This window comes from Urocitellus parryii, chromosome 7 (genome assembly GCF_045843805.1).
Source record: "Urocitellus parryii isolate mUroPar1 chromosome 7, mUroPar1.hap1, whole genome shotgun sequence".
NCBI classification, from domain to species: domain Eukaryota; kingdom Metazoa; phylum Chordata; class Mammalia; order Rodentia; family Sciuridae; genus Urocitellus; species Urocitellus parryii.
Genome location: NC_135537.1, coordinates 136260375 through 136286564, shown reverse-complemented (window position 1 = coordinate 136286564; position 26190 = coordinate 136260375). Strand labels below are relative to the sequence as shown.

General features: G+C 36.0%; 1 protein-coding gene across 1 annotated transcript; it reads left to right on the top strand.

Annotated features, from left to right (window-relative positions):
• Positions 1 to 395: 395 nt before the first annotated feature.
• Positions 396 to 24606, top strand: LOC144256191 (aspartoacylase-like). Its single transcript, XM_077801263.1, has 7 exons — positions 396 to 407; positions 9886 to 10025; positions 13200 to 13395; positions 15025 to 15118; positions 17649 to 17756; positions 20038 to 20147; positions 24348 to 24606. The coding sequence occupies exons 1-7, from the start codon at positions 396 to 398 to the stop codon at positions 24543 to 24545; spliced, it is 858 nt and encodes a 285-aa protein (XP_077657389.1). The 3' UTR covers positions 24546 to 24606.
• Positions 24607 to 26190: the final 1584 nt, after the last annotated feature.

The window sequence follows — 26190 nt, the reverse complement described above, 5'->3', positions numbered from 1 at the left end:
TGGGTCACTGAAGACATCAAGGAAGAGATTAAAAAATTCATAGAGGTAAATGAGAATACAGACACATCATATCAAAATCTCTGGGACACTATGAAAGCAGTACCAAGAGGAAAATTCATTGCATGGAGTTCATTCCCTAAAAGAAGAAAAAGTCAACAAATAAATGACCTCACACTACATATCAAAGCACTAGAAAAAAGAACACATCAGCATCAAAAGCAGTAGAAGACAAGAAATAATTAAAATAGAGCTGAAATCAATGAAATAGAAACAAAAGAAACTGAAAAAATTGACAAAACAAAAAGTTGGTTCTTTGAAAAAAATAAATAAAATAGATAGACCTTTAGCCACATTAATGAAGAGAAAGAGAGGAAAAAACTCAAATTATAGCATACATGATGAACAAGGTAATATCACAATAGTCACTTCAGAAATACAAAGGATAATTAGAAATTATTTTGAAAACTTATACCCCAATAAAATTGAAGACATTGAAGACATCAACAAGTTTCTTAAGTCATACAATTTGCCCAGATGGAGTCAGGAAGATATACACAATTTAAACAGACCAATATCAAGTGATGAAATAGAAGACACCATCAGAAGCTTACCAACCAAGAAAAGCCCAGGACCAGATAAATACACAGCCGAGTTCTACAAGACCTTTAAAGTAGAACTAATACCAATACTCTACAATTTATTTCAGGAGATAGAAAAAGAGGCAGCAATTCCAAACTCATTCTATGAGGCCAATAATCACCCTGATCCCAAAACCAGGCAAACACACATCAAAGAAAGAAAACTTTAGACCAATATCTCTAATGAACACAGATGCAAAAATTCTCAACAAGATTCTGGTAAGTCAAACACAAAAACATATCCAAAAGATTGTGCACCATGAACAAATGGGATTCATCCCAGGGATGCAAGGTTGGTTCAACATACAGAAATCAATAAATGAAATTCAGCACAATAGATTCAAAAACAGGAATCATATGATCCTCTCAATAGATGCAGAAAAGGCATTTGACAAAATACAGCACCACTTTATGTTCAAAGTACTAGAAAAACTAGGGATAACAGGAACATATCTCAACTTCATAAGGCTATCTACATTAAGCCTCAGGCCAACAGCATTCTAAATGGAGAAAAACTAAAGGCATTCCCTCTAAAAACTGGAACAAGACAGGGATGTCCTCTTTCACCACTTCTATTCAACGTAGTTCTTGAAATCCTGGCCAGAGCACTTAAACAGATGAAAGAAATTAAAGGGATTTGGATAGGAAAAGAAGAAATTAAATGAGCATTATTTGCTGACGATATGATTCTATACCTAGAAGACCCAAAAAACTCCACCAGAAAACTTCTGGAACTAGTAAATGAATTCAGTAAAGTAGCAGGATATAAAATCAACACTCATAAATAAAAGGCATTTCTGTATATCAGTAACAAATCCTGAGAAGGAAATGAGGAAAACTACCCCATTTACAATAACCTAAAAAAAAAGATACTTGGGAATCAACTTAATGAAACAGGTGAAAGATCTATACAATGAAAAATACAGAACCCTAAAGAAAGAAATCAAAAAAGATCTTAGAAGATGGAAAGATCTACCTTGCTCTTGGATAGGCAGGATTAATATTATCAAAATGACTATACTACCAAAAGCACTATACAGATTAATGCAACTCCAATCAATATCTCAATGTCATTCCTCATAGAAATAGAAAAGGCAATCATGAAATTCATCTGGAGAAATAAGAGACACAGAATAGTTAAAGCAATCCTTAGCAGGAAGAGTGAAGCAGGTGTCATCACTATACCAGATTTTAAACTATACTACAGAGCAACAGTAACAAAACCAGCATGGTATTGGCACCAAAATAGACTAGTAGACGTACAGAATAGAGGACACAGAGACCAACCCACCAAATGACAATTATATTATACAAAGGTGCCAAAAACATGCATGGAGAAAAGATAACATCTTCAACAAATAGTGCTGGGAAAACCGGAAATCCATATGCAACAAAATGAAATTAAACCCCTATCTCTCACATGCACAAAATTCAACTCAAAGTGGATCAAAGACCTAAGAATTAAACCAGAGACTGCAACTGATAGAAGAAAAAGAAGGCTCTAATCTTCATCATGTGATGAAGGTCCAACTTCCTTAATAAAACTCCTATAGTGCAAGAATTAAAGCCAAGAATCAATAAATGGGATGGAATCAAACTAAAAAGTTTCTTCTCAGCAAAAGAAACAACCTGTGAGATGAACATAGAGTTTACATCCTGGGATCAAATTTTTACCCCTCACACATCAGGTAAAGCACAAATCTCTAGGGTATATAAAGAACTCAAAAAGCTAAGCACCAAAATAAATAAATAAATAAATAACCCAATCAACAAATGGGTGAAGGATCTGAACAGGCACTTCTCAGAAGAGGATATACAATCAATCAACAAATACATGAAAAAAATGCTCATCATCTCTAGTAATCAGAGAAATGCAAATCAAAACTACTCTAAGATATCATCTCACTCCAGTCAGAATGGCAGCTATTATGAAGACAAACAACAATAAGTGTTGGTGATGGTGTGGGGAAAAAGGTACACTCATACATTGCTAGTGGGACTGTAAATTGGTGCAGCCAATATGCAAAGCAGTATGGAAATCTGGGAATGGAACCACTATTTGACCCAGCTATCCCTCTCCTTGGTCTATACCCAAAGGACTTAAAAATGGCATACTACAGGGACACAGCCACATCAATGTTTATAGCAGCACACTTCACAATAGCTAATCTGTGGAGCCAGCCTAGATGCCCTCCAGTGGATGAATGGATAAAAAAATGTGGCATATATACACAATGGAATTTTACTCAGGAATAAAAGAGAACAAAATTATGGCTTTTGCAGCTAAATGGATGGTGCTGGAGAAGATAATGCAAAGTGAAGTTAGCCAATCCCCAAAAAACAAATGCCAAATGTTTTCTCTGATATAAGGAGGCTGACTCATAGTGGGATAGGGAAGGGGAACATGCAGGAATAGATGAATAGGGAAGGGAAGAGGGGATAGGGAAGAGGGGAGAGAGAGAAAGGCAGGGGATAGGGGATTAGCAAGGATGACGGAATGTGATAAACATCATTAGCCAAAGTACATGTATGAAGACACGAATTGGTGTCAACATACTTTATATACAACCAGAGATATGAAAAATTGTGCTGTATATTTTTAATAAGAATTGTAATGCATTCAGCTGTCATTTGTTTTTTTTTTAAAAAAAATGACAAAACAGTATAAACATGGGCAATTTCCTTAAACTCTTTGTGCCAACATGATACAAACTGAGATGCAGAATAACATAATTATTAAGACATGAACTGTAGAGCCAGATTCCTAAGTTTATATCCTAGTACTACCATTTAATAATTTCCTGTTTAACCATTTTGTTTTTATTTCTAATAGGAAAAACCGGGACAACAATAATAATATATCTTAGAAGATTGGTGGAAGAATCAAATGAATTAATATGTATAATTAAATGTCTAGAAACATTCACCATAAATAATAGTTATTATTATCTTTATTGTGCATCATATTCATCCCCTGGTTCTTATCAGTCTTGTCCTGACTTGATTTTACCTAATAATTTAAGAAAACTAGAAATGATAGCTCCTAGGAAACATGTATTTCTGGAAATATTTTTAACAAGTCAAGCACAAATATAATTAAAGATCGATCTATTAATTTGTTTTCACCTTAAAAGCACAGAACAACTCAAGCACATAGAATCTGTAGAATACCAGGATGAATCTAAGATTTTATGTTATACCCACCTCTGCCACTAAATACTTTGGGTTGAATAAGTTTTATTTTACCTCCTTTGACCTAAAAAGAAAAGAAGCAAGACTCAATGTTTCATCTTTCTTAAAGTTCCTTCCAAAATGTTTCACTTACAAACTACACAAACTTAATATGGCATACACAAAATAAGGAAGCTTCAAAGATAAAGTTGCTCAATACCTGCTGTACTTCGAGTGGAATTTTCACTTTCTTATGTATCAGTCTATTAATTTTTGTTTTGTATTCTAAATTCACAAAACAAAGTTGTTTAACCAAACCTTCAAAGAAAGAACCTTATAACTCCTATTGTATCAACAACAAAATAAATTCCCAGAATACAATTATGGAAATTACATTTGAAAACTACATTGAAACCTGAGGGAGCCCTTTGCTTCTGAGTAAGTACTTACAACAAAATTTATTTTTCCAGCTCTGTTCAAATTAAGCTATGACTGGGGTGATTATAACCTTGCTTCCTAGTAGGTGCAGATTTTCAAATGGTCTATAAAATTTATTTCAGAATCAAGGACACACCATGAGAATTCTGAATCAGATCTATAAAGAGGGTAATGGGACAGCATGGTATTGGCACCAAAACAGACTGGTAGACCAATGGTACAGAATAGAGGACACAGAGACCAACCCACCAAATTACAATTGCATTGGCAAACTCACAGGTAGGAAATATACAGTATCAACCTAGCCATATGAGAACATGGTCTGTGTCCAACTTCATGGCACTATGCAAATCACCTGCTTTGGTCATTAGTTTGAGACTACCAAAGACTAAATCCTCAATTAATGTCCAAAACAAATACAATGATAAATTTCCACTCAGTTTAAATAAAGGGGTTTTTCCCCGTATTTTTTTTATTTTACAACTTAATTGCTATTATGTTTTCCACTTTTAGCCTCTTAATATATTTCAATCTCAATTCAACAAATACTTGCCCATTGTGTGGATGAAAAGGAAAGATATAAACTTAATTTTAAGATCCTTTCTGCTCCAAATTCCCTACCAATAATACATACAGACATAAACACAACTAAAGAATGATGCAAATCAGACTTAGGTAAATATTAACTTCTAAATACCACTGTTAAAAATAAAACTTTGGAAACATGAAGTGAGAGACTGCCTCTATTTCTATCTTGACTTGAAACTAGATATAATAGGCCCTTTTAAAAAATATTCTTGGTTCTATTCTAGGGACCAAAACAGAGGTTATGCCACTTTTTCTCAACACAGAAATACTAATGCAACTTATATGCTAAACACAAGGGCGCTTACAAGGGCCATTATTACATCTTTTGAGTATTGTATGAAAACAAAAAAAAATTTTTTTTTCCATAGAAAAAGTGAAAAATCCTCCCTTGGATCCCTAACTCCCAGTGGCTTAGTGACACGGTTATGCGGCACAGGCTGTAAAGTTTGTTCAATCTGCAAACAGTCTGGTCTCCAGTGGAAGCCAGAAGGGCATGTTTGGGCCTCTCCTTGCGGGGGAGGAGGCCATGTCCCTATCAGGGTCTTTTTCTTTATCTTCCTCAAACCTTTCCTTATCCACCCAGGGACCAGCAGCATTTTGTAACTAGGGAAAGGCAGGGGCTTTCCCTTCTTGAACCTCATCACAACATGACAAACAACTTGAACCCTCAAGTTCCCCTGGCTAGGTCAACCGTCAAAGAGACCCCAATCAGCAACTGCCTACCTTCACGTCTCTGAAAACAAAGAGCAAGAACTGGGGCTGTGCGCAGGCGCACTTGACCTCGCTGCTCACTGCGCAGGCGCACAGGCCACCTGTGCTCTGAGAACAACTGGAAGCGCAAAGTTAGAGCGCTTGTCTGCGTTCTCAAGGATGTAAGGAGATGGCCCTACCTCTTCAACCCCTTTCCCAGACAGAGAAGGAGCCTGTGCTGGTCACTAAAGAGGCAGAGACAGATGTTCAATCCAGTCATCCTCTGCCCCAGCTGCGTCGGAAAATTATGGCTCCCTCTTTCCTGCACCCCTGGTCATCTCTTAGATTCTAGACTTCAGTTTGCAAGATGCTGGTGGCAAACTGGACTGTGTCTAAAAAAAAAAAAAAAAAAAAAAAAGACTCCAGGACCACAAAGACCAAAGCGTAAGTGTCTTGTTTGGTGTGGCTGCATTTCTGAGTCAGATCTCTCTGTTGGGATAAGAGTCCCCAGGAAATTGGTGGGATTGCTGAGGCCTGCCTGTGGGTGACAACTGTGCAAGGCAGAGAGCAGTCAGTAAGGCAGAGCCAGTGCTGCTAGAGGAAAAGAGCCCATGAGCCACAGAGATATTCAAGAAAGGAAGCAAAATGGTGCAGCACCTCTGAGCTCTTGAGTTCCAGCTACAGGCTTCCTGCCTGGGAATACTGGGGGTTCTTGGGCCTATGATTTTGAATAACTTACCTGCTCTATATCTACATTTCCTTCCTCAGTAACATAGCAGTATCAATATTTACTTAATTCCCTAAAAATTCTATGAGACAATGAACAGTACTACTTAATGCAGTACAGTAAGTGCTCAATAAATGTTAGGCCTTATTTCATAATAGTAGCTGCCATTTATTGGGTACTTATTATAGGCCAACTGTAATAATTTTAGACCTGAGTTCAAATAGGATGTTATTTATTTATTTATTTGTTTACTTACCATATCTTCTGCTATTCAAAGGCTGGGATAGGTAAAAGGAAGAGCAAGAGAAAGCTGAGAAGAAGGTTGTTAATAAAAGTCTAAGACTATGGGACAATAAAATGTATTTCTAGTTTCTTTGAAAATTAAGTCAAATAAAAATGTTTGGAGATAAATTAGAGATAGATTGACACCAAACAATAGTGGCCTTGAATGCCAGAGTAAAGAAAAGTAAAGTTTTTTTTTTTATTTTTAAAAATTTTTTTCATTCTAATTTGTTATACATAACAGCAGAATGCATTACAATTCATATTACACATATAGAATACAATTTTTCATAGTTGTGTTGTATACAAGTTATATACACACCATTTGTGTCTTTATACATGTACTTAGGGTAATAATATCCATCTTAAGGAATAAGTTTAGAAGGAAGAGGTTCATCTTTTTAATTTGGAAAGAAGAGTTCAAACAACAAAATGTCTGTAAAGACTTCTTATTCATCATAGTTACAATTAGACTTACCCAAAACATGAACATCAAGGAAGCTGTTTTTGACATGATATATACATACATACATCCACACATGTATAAAACCTGCTCCCTAAAAAAAATGATTTCTCATTAAAACAACAACATTAAGCCCAGGAGGAACAATATCTGCTATGTCTATAAGGAATTCAGACATGAGCAATATGGAATTTTTGCTAGCAATTTTGTGGGGGTTTTTTGTATTTTTTTTGTACCAGGGATTCAACTCAGGGACACTTGATCACTGAGCCACATCCCCCGCCCTCTCTTATATCTTGTTTTGAGACAGGGTTTTTCCGAGTAGCTTAGGGCCTCACTAAATTTTTGAGGCTGACTTTGAGCTGGCAATTCTCCTGCCTCAGCCTCTAGAGCTGCTGAGATTATATACATCCATCACCATGCCCAGATTTTGCTAGCAGTTTATAAACTTATCTGTTCTATAGCTGTCTCATTCTGGTTATCATTCATTTATTTCTACATGAAAAGTTGATCAGAATGGGTGACAGCAACAGGGCCACAGAGCAAGGAAAACACTAAGACTGTGGAAACTTATTCAGGTGCTGGAAGTTATTAAATACCTACTTCAATACATTAAATATTCAACTTAATAGGGAGATAGTGAAAAGGTTTCATTTTATACCCTCAGTTCTCTAAGCTCTCAAAAAGAACTAATAAAACTGCAAAGTTTTTACAAGGATCCAAACTCAAGTGTGCTTTGGGAGACAGGGAGTTAAAAATGTTTTGGAAGTTAAGTTTGTCTAAGAGTATAAAAAGCGTCTGGTGCGCCAGTTCTAAGGAAATGCTCTCCTTTTTCTAATAAAGCTTTCCACAGAAGACAAATCTGTACACAATTAACAAGGTAAGTATAAGGAAGAATTACTACAGTTCATTAACTTTCTGTTGCATATGGACATGTAACAGAAACTTTACCAATGTGAAGTGTGCTTCAAAATGCTGATCTGTTAAAATTCCATAAAATAAGCCTTAAAATTCAAGTCATTTGTGCCAGCTAAAGGAGATAACTAAAGCAGCATTTCCAGAGAGACTAGGGCAAAGGACAGTACAAACTACAAATCGGCAAGGAAAAAAACAAAACATAGCAGTGTTAATAATTTACCATAGTTACTGCTCTTGAAACCAAAGTAGCATTACAGCTGTTATCTCTTTACATTTATGTGTGTTTAGTGTACACTCATATGTGCAGGAATCAAAGACTGTGGAGCTTTGTGTTAGAATAGTAATTTTGATTTGTAAATTTATATTGTTATTTTGCTTTATCTCTGAATTATGGTCTCTTAAAGGAAAAATTTGGGAGTTTGTTTATTAAATATCATGTTGGTTTATTAATCATCATTAAATATTAAATAGCATTCATATTCATATTTCCATCATGTATTTTATTTGTGTGCTTGTTTGTTTCCTGAGCACACTGTAGTGGTTGTTTATGTGAATTCTGAAAGAGCAAAAGTAGAACTTCAGAGGGGACCAAAAATAACAAAGAGGCACCCTATTGCCCTGTGAAAAAACACTGGACTTAAATCAGAAACATGGGCCCCAGGCCTAGTTTTCTTTTATGTAGCTGTGGAAACTTATTCAAGTTGCTTAACCTCTCTTTGTTGTATCCTTGCAATAGGGATGTCAATACCTACTCTGTCCTATCTTACAAAGTGGAAAAACATCATAAATTTAAGTACTCCGCAATTGTAATGAATTATGCTTGTACTCCTATAAAACAGCCTGGTATTACTAATACATAGAATTTTAATACTTGAACATATTTGACTTTCTGGGTGATTGAGCATGAAATCAAATCAGATTTGGCTCAGCGTCATTTCTCCAAAGGCATGTAATCATCTTGGTATTCTGGGTAATTTCCTCTAATAAGACCCCCTTTCACACAATGCATTCCAGTGGAGAGGACTTCTGTCAGTAAATGAGGCCATGTCTTTATAAATTCATATCATGTGTTTATATATATATATATATATATATATATATATATATATATAGTATGTCCCAAGACATTTTCGTGCATTAAAAGGATTTGAAAATTACTAACAGTTGCTTTTCCTTTGGTACTTTGGCAAGATTCCTAAGGAAATTGACAGAGAATAACCAATAACATCGTGAGAAAGAAACTAAGGGATGTTTCAAAGTAACTTTTCAAGACCCAGTGATCACCAATTGGGTCCCTGTGTCTCTTACTGCATAAAAGCATTCCGAAAGAAGGTGCTGGCTCAAGAAGAGGCTCTGAGTATCTGCCTTTGACTGTTTCTAGATATGAGATTCAATGCCCTTAGATCATGAAAAGTGCCTGGATTCACTTCAGAAATGTTTTTTTTAATGCCAGTGGAAACAAATATCGAATGAGCCACTTAATTTTTTTATTTTAGAGGATTAGAACTTTACAAACTATTTTTATTATTACAAATGATCATGAAAGCCCTGTTGGATGGCATTCTAGCTGAAGGGGAAACTGACTTTTTGTACTGGTAGGAGATGTCAATTTATTATTGTACTTAGATCTACTGACCATCTGAGGGAGTTAGAAGTCAACAACTGTATCTCTGGTTGATCTTTGCATATTTTAATCCAAATATGGTAAAGGACAGGGCTAAAAAGGGGAGTGTTCATATAATAAACAGGGTTTACAACTTGTAACAGAAGGTGTTTAAAGTCCTCCACTCAATGGAACTCTGTACTTTGCACTTTGGTTAAATTCTCATTTGAATTTAAATTTCTAAACTTTTCTTAGGACCTTAAGCTTCCTTTGATCTCCTCTCTTCTGAATTGCAGAAATCAGATAAAACTATTGGTAAAATGACCTCTCCTCATATTACAGGAGACCCTATTAAAAAGATTGCTAGCACTGGCTGGAGAATGACGCTGAGATTCAGAGAACAGGGCTGGAAGTAAAACCATTTATTACCAACCCAAGAGCAGTGCAGAAGTGTACCAGATATATCGACTGTGATCTGAATCGTGTTTGTGACCTTGAAAATCTTGGGTAAGTGTATGTTTTGTACAGAGTGCATACATGTATGTGTGAAATATGGTATGTATATGAGAGAACATGTATACATATGTGTGATGAATATTCATGTTTATGTATAGTGTCTATAATGAGTAAGATTGCCTTCATTTCTAATCATGCTGCATTGTGAATTATATAATTGTGGAAACTGGGCATTCATATGCTCTTTTAAATATTTTTATTAAAGAACCACATTATTTGATTTTTCTTTTCAAATATATCCTCTGTAGATTACAAAAATATGTAAGAAAGGTTTTATTTTTAAATCATATCTTGAAAGACAGATTTAATAATTCTTTGCATAAGTTAGTATTTGACCACTATGTTTATATATACACTTTTTAGCTGTGTGGGAAATTCACTACATTTATTTTCAACTATGTTATAGTAGCACATAAAGTTCTAGTTAAGAAAAATACAATGTTCTAATTAGTGTTTGTTGAATGAAAGAGTAAATAAGTATCCATCCATTTTCAGAAAACATGAGACCACCCTGTGGCCTGAGGAATGGATGTATTTATCTTCCAGGATGGATTAAATAATGAGAACAAAGGCATTTACCCTGAACTTTCTGAATTTTAGTTGCAGCTGATTTTTAATACATTGAATATAATATATTTAATCCTAATATTCCAGATGGGTCCTGACTAATTATTTTTGCCTTTTTAAATGTTCTGATAGTTACCACTGTATATGCCTCTGTTTGCCTCTTCCATTTCTTTCTTTAATTTACCTAAAAATATTATTAAACAACTTTTCTCATTGTGCCAAGTACTGTGGGAGTACAACACTGTATACAAGATATTTTTTCCCCCTCAGGGAGTTGGTAGACTGCTAGCCAAGATATAAGATATGCACAGTAACAATCAATTGCAATACATTTTGTACCTGTTTTCTGATACACTAATTTGATTTAGAGAAGTCTTTGGGTTTAGTGTCACTATGGAACAAAAGGCGAATACTACTTTTAGTACAAATATCCTTATTTATGGAAGAGATTGCAAGGCAGTTTTATTTAGTAGTCATAATTTTTGTATTGAATCATAATTTTATTGGCGTAAATATTAATTTTTGAAATGCTTTACCTTTATGATTGAGGTGATATCCACACAAACATTAATCTAAAATGGCTATTATATATATTGTATTACAAGTAGTAATTTGTTGAAGAATAACTTTTTGTTAGCATATTAACTTCACACATAACTCTAAAATGAATTGGGGTAAGTTTTCTTATTATGGCCACCCAGTATAGTATGCCGTTCAGTGAGAGCAGCCTTTTAAATTAAATTCACATTCTGTTTTTTATTTATCACACTTTTCAGAGGCCAAGAAGTTCTCTTTTAGCATAGCTATGAAAATTTATGAAATAGATAAACCAATTATCTTTTCCTAATCCCCCCCATTTTCCCCCTATATTCCTCATCTCAGTAAGTACACTATCACCCACCATAGAAAATCCCCATAGAAATCCCTGTCCTTCATCCCTCATGTCTAGTGGGTAAGTCCTCCCAAATATTCTTTGCAAGACCTTCACAAATCCAGTCATTCTTTCCCTTTTCACTACCTTTATTTCTCCTAAAGACAGTTATAATAGTCTTTTAACAGACTCGCTCTACCTGGAGACTTGTGCCAATCTTTTCTGCCATCCCTTACAGTAGTCATAGGGATCATCCTAACATGAAGATCTTAGGCCTCCCCCTCTCAATTTTTTAAACATTCTCCTCTTCAGAATAGACGTAAGCTAGCTAGTATAGCTGATAGTGCTCTTGGGGGTCTTGCCCCTGTCTATTCTTTCAGTCTCATCCCTTGGAACTGTTCCAATGGTACCTGAACTCCAGACATGGGAACTCAAAATGTCCATTGTCTTTCAAAACTTCAAGCCTAAACTTTGAGTGGCTGGGTGGGCAGTGGCGCCACTTACTCAAAGGGGGTAGAAAGATGTAAAAGAAAATAGGGTTGGAGTAGCCTCATGGGATTGTTTTATGAATTAACTTTTAAAACACACGTGTGTGTGTGTGTACACATGTGTATAGTATGTATATCTATAACACAGGTATAAATATGTATGTGTATAATACAAGCACACCTGTCCTTTAGGAATTGTGTTTGGTTTTGTATAATAGACTCAAACATACTGGCTTAAGCAAATAAGAGTTTCTTATTCACAAATAAGAAACCAGGGCTGGTGAGGTGGCTTCATGATATCATCAGGGCCACAGGTTGCTTCTTTCTTCCCTCTGTTCTCATCTTCACATGTACCTTTTTGTACTCATGTTTTTTGCTTCATAACTGCAAAATGGCTAATCCACCTTCTTGATTGCATTCCAGACAGTAAACACTCAGGTGCAAACTGTAGGTCCTTTAAAGATACTAGTAAAAATAGCCAGGGAATAAAAAGAGATGGAATTACATGAAAATGTGGTTGAGTGATTTAATGAGAAAAAATAAATTTAAACCATTATCATGTACAGCAAACAAAAAGGTATCCTAACCATTTCAGAAAGTGAGGAGGGGTTAGATTGAGACTCCGTCTAAGAATATAATAACAGATATTAACACTTGCCCCACAAATACACACACACACACACACACACACACACACACACACACGTACCTGTAAATTTTTGTATTTTTGGAGTGTCTTCAGACTCTAATCAGTAAACCTTGTCCCTGGACCACTGATGACTGTTGGGCCTCAATTAAAAATACCTAATGATGATGTGAGCATCTAAGTTTGACTGTTTCGAGAACTTGAATTACCCAGGGTGAAGACTGGGAGGAAGATGCATTTAATGATCTATCCCCATAATAAATAACAAGTGCACCATAACTACAAAAAAACTATAAATAAGATTAATGGAAAATTTTTGTTCAAGGTTGAAGTCAAATGGTAAATTCTGTTTGAAAAGTCCTACCTGTGACTAACAACATAAATGAATGTATTATTTTTAAGAATATCAGTGCAATATTAGTTATATGGAATCAAATGGAGCAAAAATAACAGTTTTAGATATTTTCACTACCCTCACAGATTTTGCATATTAAAGGTTTGGCAACTGGTTCTTTATATATTGTGTTTTTATTGACTATTTATATTATCTTAGCCACAAATGTTGTTAATGTTTTTCTTTCTGCTAATAATAGCAAAGAGATGTCAGAGGATTTGCCATATGAAGTGAAAAGGGCTCAAGAAATAAATCATTTATTTGGTCCAAAAAATAGTGAAGATTCCTATGACATCATTTTTGACCTTCACAACACAACTTCTAACATGGGGTGCACCCTTATTCTTGAAGATTCCAGGAATGACTTTTTAATTCAGATGTATCATTATATTAAGGTAATGTCAATGTTATTAATTTATAAGTTTACATAAGTCAATTATAGATGAGAGACAACCAGAACAGGGTCAGGAAGAAAGGTCCAAGAGAAATGGGATCTATTCCACAGCTGGGCTGGGAGGCTGGATGGAAGAGGCTGTACTCAGATACAGAAGTGGTGGTGACAGGCAGGAGAAAAGGAGAAACCAGTAAAATAACAAATATAAGGAACAAAATGATAAGATCCTTGTGGATTCTTGTGCTTTTGAAATTATAAATTTTATTCCCAAAGTCACAAATTCATAAGCTATTGAACAAAAAAACAAGAAAAATGAATATCAGAATTTTAAATGGCGTGGTTGAAATATCAAAATTACAGGGTTTTAGGAAGCTCAAAAAATTGTCATTTCCAGCAGTGAAAACGTTGTATCCCTTTAGTCCTGCCTTGTCACCATTTGATTGGGATTGCCTAAAACACACCCAATCTTTTTTTGTGTGTGTATGGGGGGGATTACCAAGGATTGAACTCAGGGGCACTCCACCACTGAACCACAGCCCCAGCTCTATTTTGTATTTTATTTAGAGACAGGGTCTCACTGAGTGGCTTAGTGCCTAGCTTTTACTGAGGCTGGCTTTTGAACTCGCAATTCTCCTGCCTCAGCCTCCCAAGCCAATGGAATTACACACCCAATCTTTTGTCACGTACTTCATATAGCTAATCATTTTAAGACTCAGGAATCTGTAAGATTAAAAATTCAGCATTTTACTGCCTTTAACTAAAAAATGGTAGAAAACATCAAACAAGCAAAAATGCAAATAATGGATTTTGTTTTTGATTTTATATAATAGATATAGAGAATTAAAATGTTTTAGTGGAAAAAGTTCAACCCATGTAGCCAGAAGTTGGATTTAAATCTTGGCTTTCTCCTTCACTAACCTTGAACAAGAAGTTCAAATCTCAAAATAGCTTTTTTTATTTTATAAAATTAGTATAACAATACTCACTCCATATGGCTGCTAAAAGCTTTAAATGAGAAAAAGTATTCAAAGCATTTAGACTAATGTCTACCCTGTGGTAACCATTACTTTTGTTTCCCTTGACCTCTGGACAGAAAATATTAGTGGTTCTGGCTGGAGATCCTTATGTAGCTGAATTCTTTGATTGCCACTCACAGAAGACACAAGGTTATACCCAGTTATCCAAACCAAGAGACCTGTATCAAATTTTCATTCAAATAAGCAGAAGGAAGAGGAATCACATGATATTCATAGAACCTGAATTACAGGGGCAGAAACAGAGCTCTTTAAGAGACTAAATAAGCTGAATAGTAAGGGTAACCAATGATGAAACAAAAATAACCAAATCCATTCAGAAGGAAAATTTATTTCCTATTCTTTGGTCGTGGCTCTGAAGAATTGCTTAATGTACATTTTACCCAGAAAGCTGCATGTAATTCAATTTCATATGTAATTTATTTGTATGTTTTCAAAGCTATTACATTGAATTTTAGAGTGTTCCATAAAGTTGTCTGACTATTCTTGGTTGATGAAGCAAAGAATATGAAAGCATTACTGACTCCATAGCAGCAAAGAGAACAAAACATATGGTCCTTACATTATAAGAAAGATGTTTTAAAAATTCTTTTCAGACTTCTTTGGATCCATTACCCTGCTATGTTTATCTCATTGAGCATCCTTCCCTGAAATACACAACCATTTCTTCCGTAGCCAAGTATCCTGTTGGTAAGTCTGTTGGCATAGCTGAATAAAATATGTCCTATCTGAAACTTTAAGAAAAATTAAAGAATATTTATAGCTACCTTGCACATAATTAAGTCTTATAATTATCAGAGAATAAGCAAATTAACCCCAGGCAGACACTATACTTAATTTTCTCAATATCCCTGAGTAGCTTTCTGGTTCTATTTATATTTTTACCTAGGTTTGGTCCTTCATATGAGTCTGACAGATTCTTCTCATTCCCAAGACTTAAGTGAAATGTCACCTTCTATAGAACCTTCTGTCTAGCTTCACTCTACAGAATTAATCACTCTAAAATTTATACTTTCAAAAGACATTTATTGGACTGTGCTAGGTTCTGGGAAAATAGTGATGATATAGGCACACAGAATCCCTCAAAGAGCTTAGTATCTAATGAGAAGGGAACATTAACCAGGTCATTACTGCACAGAGGGATACATGGCCATAGTAGGAGTAATTTATTCTCTTTCCTATGAGACCCACTAGCATAATTAACTGTTTGCAAACTATACTATAATTAAAATATCTATTACAACTTAAGATCTTTTTTGTTAGATCTCATAGGCTTTAACCAAGAGTAAATTTAAGACCAAGTTAGCAAATAATATAAGCAAATAAAATTATCCTGTTTGATACTTTTGGTTCATGATTAAGGAGATAAATTAATTATTAATTATAATTGGAGAAAACTAAATATTCAAATATAGGCACAAAGTTGTAATAAATGTGATAAACCAAAACCTTACTATATGAGATAGGGTTGGGTACAGAGCTCAGTGGTACAGTGTTTGCCTGTATAAGATCCAGGGTTTCATCCCTGGCACTATAAAGTAATAATAATAATAGAGGGGCTGGGGTTGTGGCTCAGTGGTAGAGCAATTGCCCAGCACTTGGCAGGCACTGGGTTCGATCCTCAGCACCACATAAAAATAAATAAACAAAATAAAGGTATTGTGTCCATCTACAACTAAAAAAAAATTTAAAAAATAGAGATCATGGTTCTCTTTGATACCAAATAAAAGTGTAAGACTTCCAAACTTTGAGAGACTGCCTTAGAATATGATATTTTTGGGCAATGCTGTTTTAACAGGAACAAATATCTGCTGATAAGTTTGGCCCTTACAAATAGAACCAAAGCTTTAAAACATTTCAATATGAGGGAGTATTATTAAAATATTAGCATGTTCTCCTTCCAACTTTACTCTTTTATATTTGAAATATATTATGTCATACACACATTGGAAAAAAGCACTTAATCTTAGGCATTCTTTTTGAGTCAACATTTTATAATAAAAATATTGCTTATATAAACTGCTATAAGTTATGTACAAGGACCACTTTTGCATTCCATTGCCAAGGTGACTGAACTATAACATGATCAGGATAATTGGACTATTATGAATGCCTTAAACTATTTTATATTTACTCTAAAGCTGAAGAAAAGTTCATTCACATTAAAAATTGAATATTCAACCAAAATTAGAAGAGAGAAAAATTGAATACATTTGGGGTAGGCAAACAACAGTGTCTTCTACAAAATGCACACAGACATATCTATGAACACAATTTTCATTGATATGTACAAATCATTTATGCACAGAGGCATGCCTTGGCCACACTTATGATATCATATACTTAAATGAGTGCCTGTACAAATACACAAGAAAATTACACAGTATACCATAATGAGCTTTTTGAATTGGAAAGTAATAGAAATGGGTGAAAATAGGATGGGTTAAAATAATATATTTGAGTTGGATGGAAGAGAATGAATGTGGGTGATATACTTAGTAAACAGTTTGATAAACGGAGAAAATAATGACTGGAGGGATGACTCTGTGGGAGGCTTGAGCAGGTGGAGGAGTATTTTGCAGGTGTAAGGATGGATGCTCGATAGCTACAGGAAACAGACCTGGAAGTACAAGCGTAGTTTTATTGAGGTTAGAGGAAATACAAATTTTTCTACAGAAAATAAGAACCATTGCACTATCTTGTCAGAATGGGTTAATATTAAGTATAAAAATGTCCTGAAGTCACATAGATTGCATGTTAACTTAAATTCATAGTTTAGCTAGATTTCTATGACCAACTAGATGTCTTTCCTCCTGTGAAAGCTAAACATTAAGTCTGTGACAGTTTCTCTTTGTGGCCACCTATTATTTTGTCATATACAGGTTTGTCTACCTCTTTTCTATGTTATGATATTTAAATATTTGAATCATATTGAAATAAATTTAAGAAAAAATAACCCTGAGTTCTAACTACTCAAACACAAGTCTGTGATTTTTTTCCATATTCTCTTCTAGCCTTTATTCACTTTACATTTATCACTATGCATATTTAAACCTGTAAATATTCTGCTTTATTTTGTGCCTAACATTCTGTCTCAAATATTTTCGATGATGTTACTGGTCTAACTTTTCAATAATTTTTAATAATGGGGTTCTAGATATAATAAAACACTTAATTTTACAATACATTCTAATATTACTATTTTTCTTTCTGTACCTAGGTATAGAAGTTGGTCCCCAACCCCAGGGTGTTCTGCGAGCTGATATTTTGGATAAAATGAGAAAAATGATTAAACATGCTCTTGATTTTATATATCAGTTCAATGAAGGTAAATAGTGGGTAAGGGTTGTTTTGTTTAATTGTGGGTATTTTTTTTAATTGTGGGTATTTATATTTAGCTGTGTGTTAGTCAGGTTTCATTATTATGACCAAAATATCTGACAATAACAACTTAGAGAAGGAAAATTTTATTTTGGACACATTCTTAAAGTTTTAGTCCATGGTTGGTTGGAGCAACTGCTCTGAGCCAAGGTGAGGCAGACATCACGGCAGAAGGGCATGGTGGAGGGAAGCTGCTCAGAACATGGCAGCTGGGCAGCAGAGAGAAGGAAGGGGCCTCAGAGAAGATGAACCCTTCCAGGGCACACTTCCAGTGACCCAGCTCTTCCAGCTACTCTCCACCGGTCTACAGTTAACACCTAGTCAGCCTGTTCAAACCAGGTTGAACTGATTAGATTGCAACTCTAACAATCAAATACTTTCACTTTGAAATATTCCTGCATTAACACAGGTTCTTTTGGCTCATATCCAAGACACAACAATACTATACATATATTACATAGTACATACATATCTATATATATATATAGTGTGTGTGTGTATAGCTGTATATATATCTATATATATACAGCTATACACACACACACACACACACACACACACACACCAGTGTACATTACTTAATTGTGTGTGTATGTGTTTAAAACTTAACCACTAAACATTGAAGTAGTAATTGAAATTTAGGTTGAAATTTTTGTGCTCAGAATGTTAGGTGTTTTTTCAAATTTTTATTCACTTCAGCTATTCCTCAATAACCAGAATAGATACATACAAGAAAAACAGTTGCTAAATAAACAACCCAAATGAAATCCTATTTTCCTATTAAACTCCATTTTAAAAACCAAAGACAGAGTAGGAAATATAAATGTTCTATTAAAGTAGAAAAGATATTCAACATCATGAGTAATCAGAGAAATGCAAATCAGAGTGAGAAACCACTTTTCCCATTAGATTGGAGAAAATAGAATATGATGATATTAAGTGTTGGTATAGGAAAAGGAGATATACTCTCATTCCCTGCTGACAAATATTTGAATTGGTTAAGACACTTTAAAGGGTAATTTTATGATTATCTGCTATATCTACTTATTAAATTGTGCAAATCTTATGTCCAGCTGTTTCACATTTCAAAGAAACACAAGCTCATGAATACCCAATAGTTTGTACTTAAGGGTGGTTATTATAGCTTTGTTTGCAATGGACATGACTCAAATGTATATCAGTTGGTGAACAAATAATAATAACATGGAAGAATCTTCAAAACACATTATTGATTAAAAGAAAGAAAATTTAGACCAGAATATGATATAGAAATTTACTTTAATAATGATCACTTGCTAGAATGCATATAAGTATAAAATTGTTAACAAAACATAACTATGGTGACATATTTACTGTGTAGTTCAGTGTCTGTGGGGAACATAATTCCTTAGCCTCAGATTGTGTAGCCCCCTGTGATCACAGGAACTTCTTCTGTGTTTGGTAATCCTTTGACTCAAAAATCATAAAAACCGAAAATGAGCTGTTCACCAACTTTGTATGAGGACAGGTTTTTTACTGTCTAATGGAAGTAGTATTGGGAAAGTCGCAACATATTCAACAAGAAATTCTCAAATAGTAAGCGTGGAACTCTAATATGTTAAGAAATTATATCCCCAGGGAGAATGCCACAAACCTGAGTGGAAAACAGTTTACAAATCATAGTCCATAGATCCCTACCACAAGGCTGGGGAACATTAACTCAAGGACACTCTGATCTCATTATTTTTGCATGCATCAGTCACCCTCATCTTGAATCTGGGCTACCCAGGTGGCTTGTTTTTGTGTCACAAAAGAGGCTTGAAAAGGATTTATGCATTTGGACATGCCCTCTAGTGGCTTTTGGGAACCCTGTGTGGCTATTGTGTGACACAGTCCTCACTAATCTGATTAAAAGTCATAGAATGGAAGACTCAGACACCCCAGCCACCAGTCATGCAGTTTGAGCCTTCAGCTCCTGACTTGCAGTCCTAAGCTCTTTTCTCCCACACTGGATTTTGTATGTTCTGTCTTTTACATCAGTTCATCATGCACTGATAGGAATAATTGCAGAACTTTTTGGCTTTATATTGTTATGAACATCTTTAACTAAACTTAATGTGTTCTCCTTGTAACTGTCTTCATTTTGTTGTTGGTATTCTTCTTCCTGCCTTTCTTCCTTAAAGTATCAACTTCCCTGTTTTATAAGAAGATTTTTTTAGTTGCTATAATACATATTATTATTGTTGTAGGAAAAGAATTTCCTCCCTGTGCTATTGAGGTCTATAAAGTAGTGGAGAAGGTTGATTATCCCAGGAATGAAAGTGGAGAAGTAACTGCTGTTATCCATCCTAATCTGCAGGTAACTAATCTGCTGTTTCTTTAAAATATTGAAAATATTTTAATAATGTTTTACCTTTGAGTAGAAGTTCACAGTCCATACAGAGTTTTACATGCATCAGCTAATTTGATGGTCACAAAACCACTGCAGTGTAGAGAAGTGTATTAGCTTTCCATCACTAAAATGAAATGCCTGTGGCAATTAATTTATACATGGAAAGGTTTTATTTAGTCTCAGTCGAAGATTGATTGGGTAACTGTGTTGCTTTGGGCTTCTGGTCTGGGTACTGAATGGTAATAGTGGGAAGTGTGTGTTAGAGCAAACTGCTCACATCTGGGGTCAGGCAGCAGAGAGCAGCTCAGAGGCTGGGTCCTACAGTCTCCTTCAAGAGCACACCCTTAATGACCTAAGGGCCTCCCACAAGGCCCCACCTCCTAAAGGTCTAGCACATCCCAGGAGTGCCATCCTAGGAACTAAGCCTTTAACACCTCAACTATTAGGATATACTACCTATATTCAACCTATAGAAGGAAGCTATTCAGACCTTTACTGGATAAATACTAGTTGAGTATAACCTGTACTGACTCAGGGGAAACATTAGTGAACACAGTCTATAGTCTCATGGAATTTATAGTCTAGATATAAAAACATCTAAACTATGGTCTAGAAATGATGATAACCAGATTCTGTAACAGAATAAAGAGATGGGAGAAGGGTGGTCAGACAAGGCTTCTTACAAAAGTGAAATTCCTCTCCAAGTGCAATGGTTAGGAACTGTTATATCTTTTGTAAAAAAGAAAATGGAGACAGAAATTGGAGCCATCCCATAGCCACAGTTATCAATGAAAACCACAGAACTAATGTCCTTGCAGATGACCACATTACTTCCACCTCCCGGTGGTCACAACCAACTAAGTTAGAGCAAGACAGAATCTGTTTCTCTGGGGCACTGCTGCCACCATTCCCTGACTCTCCTCAGAACTGAGGTATCTGTCCACACCCCCTGCCTGGACTGATCCATGATGGCAGAGTGAGGGAGGAAGAAGGGGGAGGCTCAGGAGGTTTAGTATGGAAAAGACAAAGAGAAAGATAGGGCAGAGCAACAATTCCAAAAAGTTAAGATGCCCATTCCCCACATGGTGTGTCCCACACATTCTCAGACCTGAGATGAGAGGTTACCTAGTGTGGGGCTTTCAGCCCTGACTGCAGGCTACCTAGAGAACTTTTTTAAAATGAAAATGCCAGCACTCTACTCTGAGATAAACTGATCTTACTGACTTGGGTGATTATGGCTAAAAACCACTGATCCAATTCAAATCCCCATTGAATGACCCTAATAGTCATCTGGACTTGCAGCTTTATAAATCATCCTGCCCCAAATACACACCAGTGGGGAAAACCCTGCTTTGTGGTTTAATGGGATCCCAGTAGAAACCAGAGCTAGGTACCTTCAGCAGTGTTTTAAAGGAGAGGTAAAGACTCAGGGAGAGAAAGGAAGAAAACCTTGTAGGTGACTAAAACACTCAGCACAGGAGACACGGGCCAAAATGATGATGGCACAACATTTAATACTCTTGAGGAGGAAAAAAAGCAATTCTGGGGGACTGAGAAATGATATTGAGATCAGCAGCTAACAGCATTAGAGGTAGGTCTCAGAAGTCTAGAAAAATAGTTTAGATTTGTATTTGATAGACAATAAGGAATGACTTGGTGTTTTACAAGGAGGGATCGATTGGTTAGTTATCTCAGTAAATATTTTTGAATGACTACTAAACCTGTTCTGGGCCCTGAGATTCAAGATAGGCAAAGTCCTCTTGGAAATTCCATATTAATTGAATAAGCAATACATAAAACAGGTCATTTCAAACTGCAATAAGTATTATGAAAGAAATGAACAATGTAGCAGAGGACAACAAAGGGTTCCAATTAAATGGAGTAGTCTCTGAAATAGTGACACTGTCGGGGCTTTTAGCCCCCTGTCTCCTCCTGACCAGTGGGAGAAGCAGGGAAAGAACGCCCCGACCAAGATGAGCCAAGAGAGGTAAAGGTCGACTGGCCGTCCACACCCAGCCCTCCCTCGCAGGAGGACAATCAGACGTGCCAGGGAGAACAGTCAAAGCAGGATCTTGTTTAATGAGGAAGTACACACAGCTTATATACTGCCCAGGAGCCAATCAGAATAAAGGTCAGAGAGGTGGAGCAAGTTCATGTGTACACCCATCCCATAATCTGTAAGGGAAGGCATGAGCTGTCCACCAGGGCAGAAGAGTCCCGGACCTATTCTGGAGGTGGTCTGCCTCCTCCGTCACCGCCCACAGCACCGCCTCCTGGCTGATTGCCAGGAGCCGTCCCAGCCACATGTGTGGCCCCAAGACTGGGAAGCAGGCAGCCATGTCCTACAGTGACACTGAAACAGGAACCTGGAAGATGAGAAGCCAGACATATGGAAAATAAGTGCAAAGGCCTTGTGGCTGGAAAAGACTTGGAGGGTTTGATGAATAGCAGGAAGAGCACTGTCAGTGGAATATAAGCTAAGCAGAGAGGATGCTGGCCCTGGAGCCAGAGACACTGGCAGGGACCAGCTACCTGTCTGGAGTCTAAGAGTGATAGTCTTATCAGAATTACCTAGGGGATTTTATCCCCCAATGCATGGAACCCACCACAAACTACTAAAGCTTCTCAAACTCAGGCCATGTAAGAACCAGCTGAGAAGCCTTTCAAAAGTCCAGGTTCCTGGGTCCCAACCCCAGAGGTTCTGATTTAATTTACAAGGTGGACACAGGGAATCAAATGACTTCACCAGGTGATTTCATAGGACTCAGGTCTGGGGAGCCCTGCACTACACAGGAACCTCTGTAGATGCGACCAACCAATGGGCGGGGAAGTTCCTTCAGTGATTCTGGGCATATCTCTGCCTGAAAAGCACTTGTTCAGAGGAGCATTCTCAACCAGGCCACCCTGTAAAATCACTGGGGACTTACAGAAAGGAAGGAAGAAAGGAAAAGAAAGGAAGGGAGGGAAAGAAAAGAGAAGAGTGAACTATAAAAACGAGAAGCATGAGGGACTGGAGGAGATGGGTGATAACATAGATGTTTTTATTACAAAGCTATAGGTTATATGACTATGCTATGTATATATCAAAATTTACAACTGCACATAAAATTAATGAATTTTAAGGTATGTAGATTTTTAAAATAAAATTTTAATAAAAATGTATTTATTAAAAATAAAGCCACGCTTTAGATTCGGATTTGATGTATCTGAGATGGGGCCAGCCCTGTTCCCATGTAAATATATATTAATATCCCAAGTGATTCTAATGTGTGGCTAGAGTTGAGAACATCATTGAGATGCAGTGCCATGTGTACTTCAGTATTCTACATGTAAATCTCTGACAATTTGTTAACATGAAGATTTTGATTTAGAAAGTCTGCAGAGAGGAACAAAATTTTGCTTTTCTAACAAACTCCTGGGTGATGCCGATGCTTCTAGAAAATATTAGAAATGCAGAATCTCAAGGCACCACCCTGATCATTAGCATCAAAATCTGCATTTTAGCAAAATCCCCAGATGATTTGTAAGCTCAGCCAAGTTGGAGAAGAACTGTTCTAGACTTCCTATGATCAGACAACATGGGAACATCCTTCAATCAAAAGGCCAAATCCCTGGGCAGGACCTGTCAGATAACACAGTTGATAACATAATGTGGGGACACACCTGGAGTACATCCACCTCGTCTTAGACTTTTCCCAAAACCACTCACCAATCCTCATCAGAATAAAGTCTCCCTGTGTGCAAATACATTTGACTCATTTTTATGTCCCCAACAGTAGAATGTCTTGAGCAAAGAAAGCTCTGAATGAATATTTCCTAAATTTTGCTGAACAGAATTTAACTTCAGATGGCATAAAGTAGAATATGCACTTAGATGGATATGAAATTTATTTTTCCTCTTAATATTATAAACCTCTTTGGTCACATTCAAGGCAAACTTGGTGTCAGAGAAACTCTAATTACACATGTCAACTGTAAGAATTAACAGGGAAACTCTTAAAACTGCTGCCCAACACAGTTACATGGTTCCAGTGGAGTCAGGTCTCATGCATGCCTCTCAGGACACCCTTCAAGGATCACTTTTTAAAGAACAGAATGGTATTTATTAACCATCTAGAATCTGACATGAAAATTTTGTAATTTATTATTTTAACTGTCTTCCGAAAGGATCAAGACTGGAAACCATTGCACCCTGGGGACCCCATGTTTGTGACTCTTGATGGAAAGACTATCCTGTTGGGTGGAGACTGTACCGTGTACCCTGTGTTTGTGAACGAGGCTGCTTATTATGAAAAGAAAGAAGCTTTCGCAAAGACAAAAAAACTCACTCTCAATGCAAAAAGTATTCGCTCTTCTTTCCACTAGAAATCAGTGCTAGCTTACTTTTTGTGGGGCATTTTGAAAACAGACCAGTCTGTACGCTCCTCAAGAACAGAGTTGTGCCTTATTCAAGTTCACATTCATAGCACCTGACCCAGTCCCCAAGCAGTTGGCATTCACACCAGTGTCTTAAAGAAAAGAATAAATTAATGAATGTCTTTTAAAGTTATCGTATTTTATGTAGATAGCTTCTTCAAAGAAGTGTGCTTCCTATTTCTGCATAGATTTTTATACATTTACACTTTGATAATTTAATATTCTTAAAAACAGCTTTCACTTTCAATGTATAAAAGATATAGCTACTATGTGCAAAGTTATTAACTTGAACATGGCATGAAATGTATGTTTTCAAGTAATGTTTAAGTGCCACTAGAAAATAATGGTGCACACTATTTTCAAATTTTTCATGATTGAGTTAATGATACTATATTAAGTATTCAGTCCATAAACTAGCAATAGTTGTGATATTCATAATAGATTTTAGCTGCTCTTCTTCAGATGACATGTTGAAGAGAAATGAGGGCTGATTATAAAGGTGACAAATACATCTAGAAACACTGATGTCTTATACTGGCCTTGAGAAGCTACCTGTCCTCCTCAGCATGGACAGTTAGGAAGAGGCAAATTCCTCTCATCTGCTACTCTTTTTGAATGAACACTCACTCTTACTCCTAGCCAAAGTGTGAGGAGATCTTTGGAATCATGTGGCTGTCAGCTTAGATGGTTAAGACCCATAACAGAGAACAGCAGACACCAATAGAAATGTGACCCTAACCCATGTCTCTGGTTTGCAAACACATCCTTTCAAGAAATTCTCCCATTTTTTTTTTTAAAGCTGAAATCCTTCACCTCTTGTCCTCAAAGGACCTCTGGCAAAACACCGTTCTCAAGGCCCTCCTCCTCCCCTCTTTTAGGTCATAGCAGCCAAGGAAGGAACAACTTTATCCTATGATTTGAACCCCCAAGAAACATGTTTATGGCTTCAAATGTTTTACCAAAAATATTATATGGGACTTACATAGATACATAAATGTTTTCATTCTTCCAAGGCCAACTCCACTAAGCCAATTTCACTCCATATTCATTGTTTTATAGAGCACAATTAAATGATTTCTAAATCATTGTGTACTTTGCCAAAATTATTTTCACTGGAATAAACTTCCCTTTGAATGTTGTAGTAAAAAATGTGTCAATCTTCTTTAGCACATAAGTTTTACCCAGTGTCCTTCCTTATGAATGTTCTGTTTTTTTTTTTTAATCTTGAATCCAAATCCTCAGGTTCAGTTTTTTTCAGATGCAGATTTTGGCAAGGAAACTATCCTTCCTTCCATCCAGTTTTAGTAATCTATAAAATTTATAATGTGTCATTTAGATCACTGTAGTTTCAATTTGGGGATTCATAATTTCTATTGAGCCTGATATTTCCTGACTCAATTGTTATAGTCGTCAATGTTTTTAATTAGATGTGATTTTTTTTCTTAATCTACAACTCATGGCTGGGTAGTTAGTCATTTTCAGTTTTATTTTTATTATTTCTAACTATCTGCCATCTCATTTTCTCATGTATAAACTGGGGGTGATCATAATAAAATGCTTGTGCTGTGGGGGTTGCTGTGAGGATTAAGCAAGT

Coding starts and splice junctions, on each gene's coding strand:
- LOC144256191 (XM_077801263.1), top strand. Junction 10,026..13,199: donor TGTGACCTTGAAAATCTTGG/GTAAGTGTATGT, acceptor TGCTAATAATAG/CAAAGAGATGTCAGAGGATT. Junction 15,119..17,648: donor CGTAGCCAAGTATCCTGTTG/GTAAGTCTGTTG, acceptor TTCTGTACCTAG/GTATAGAAGTTGGTCCCCAA.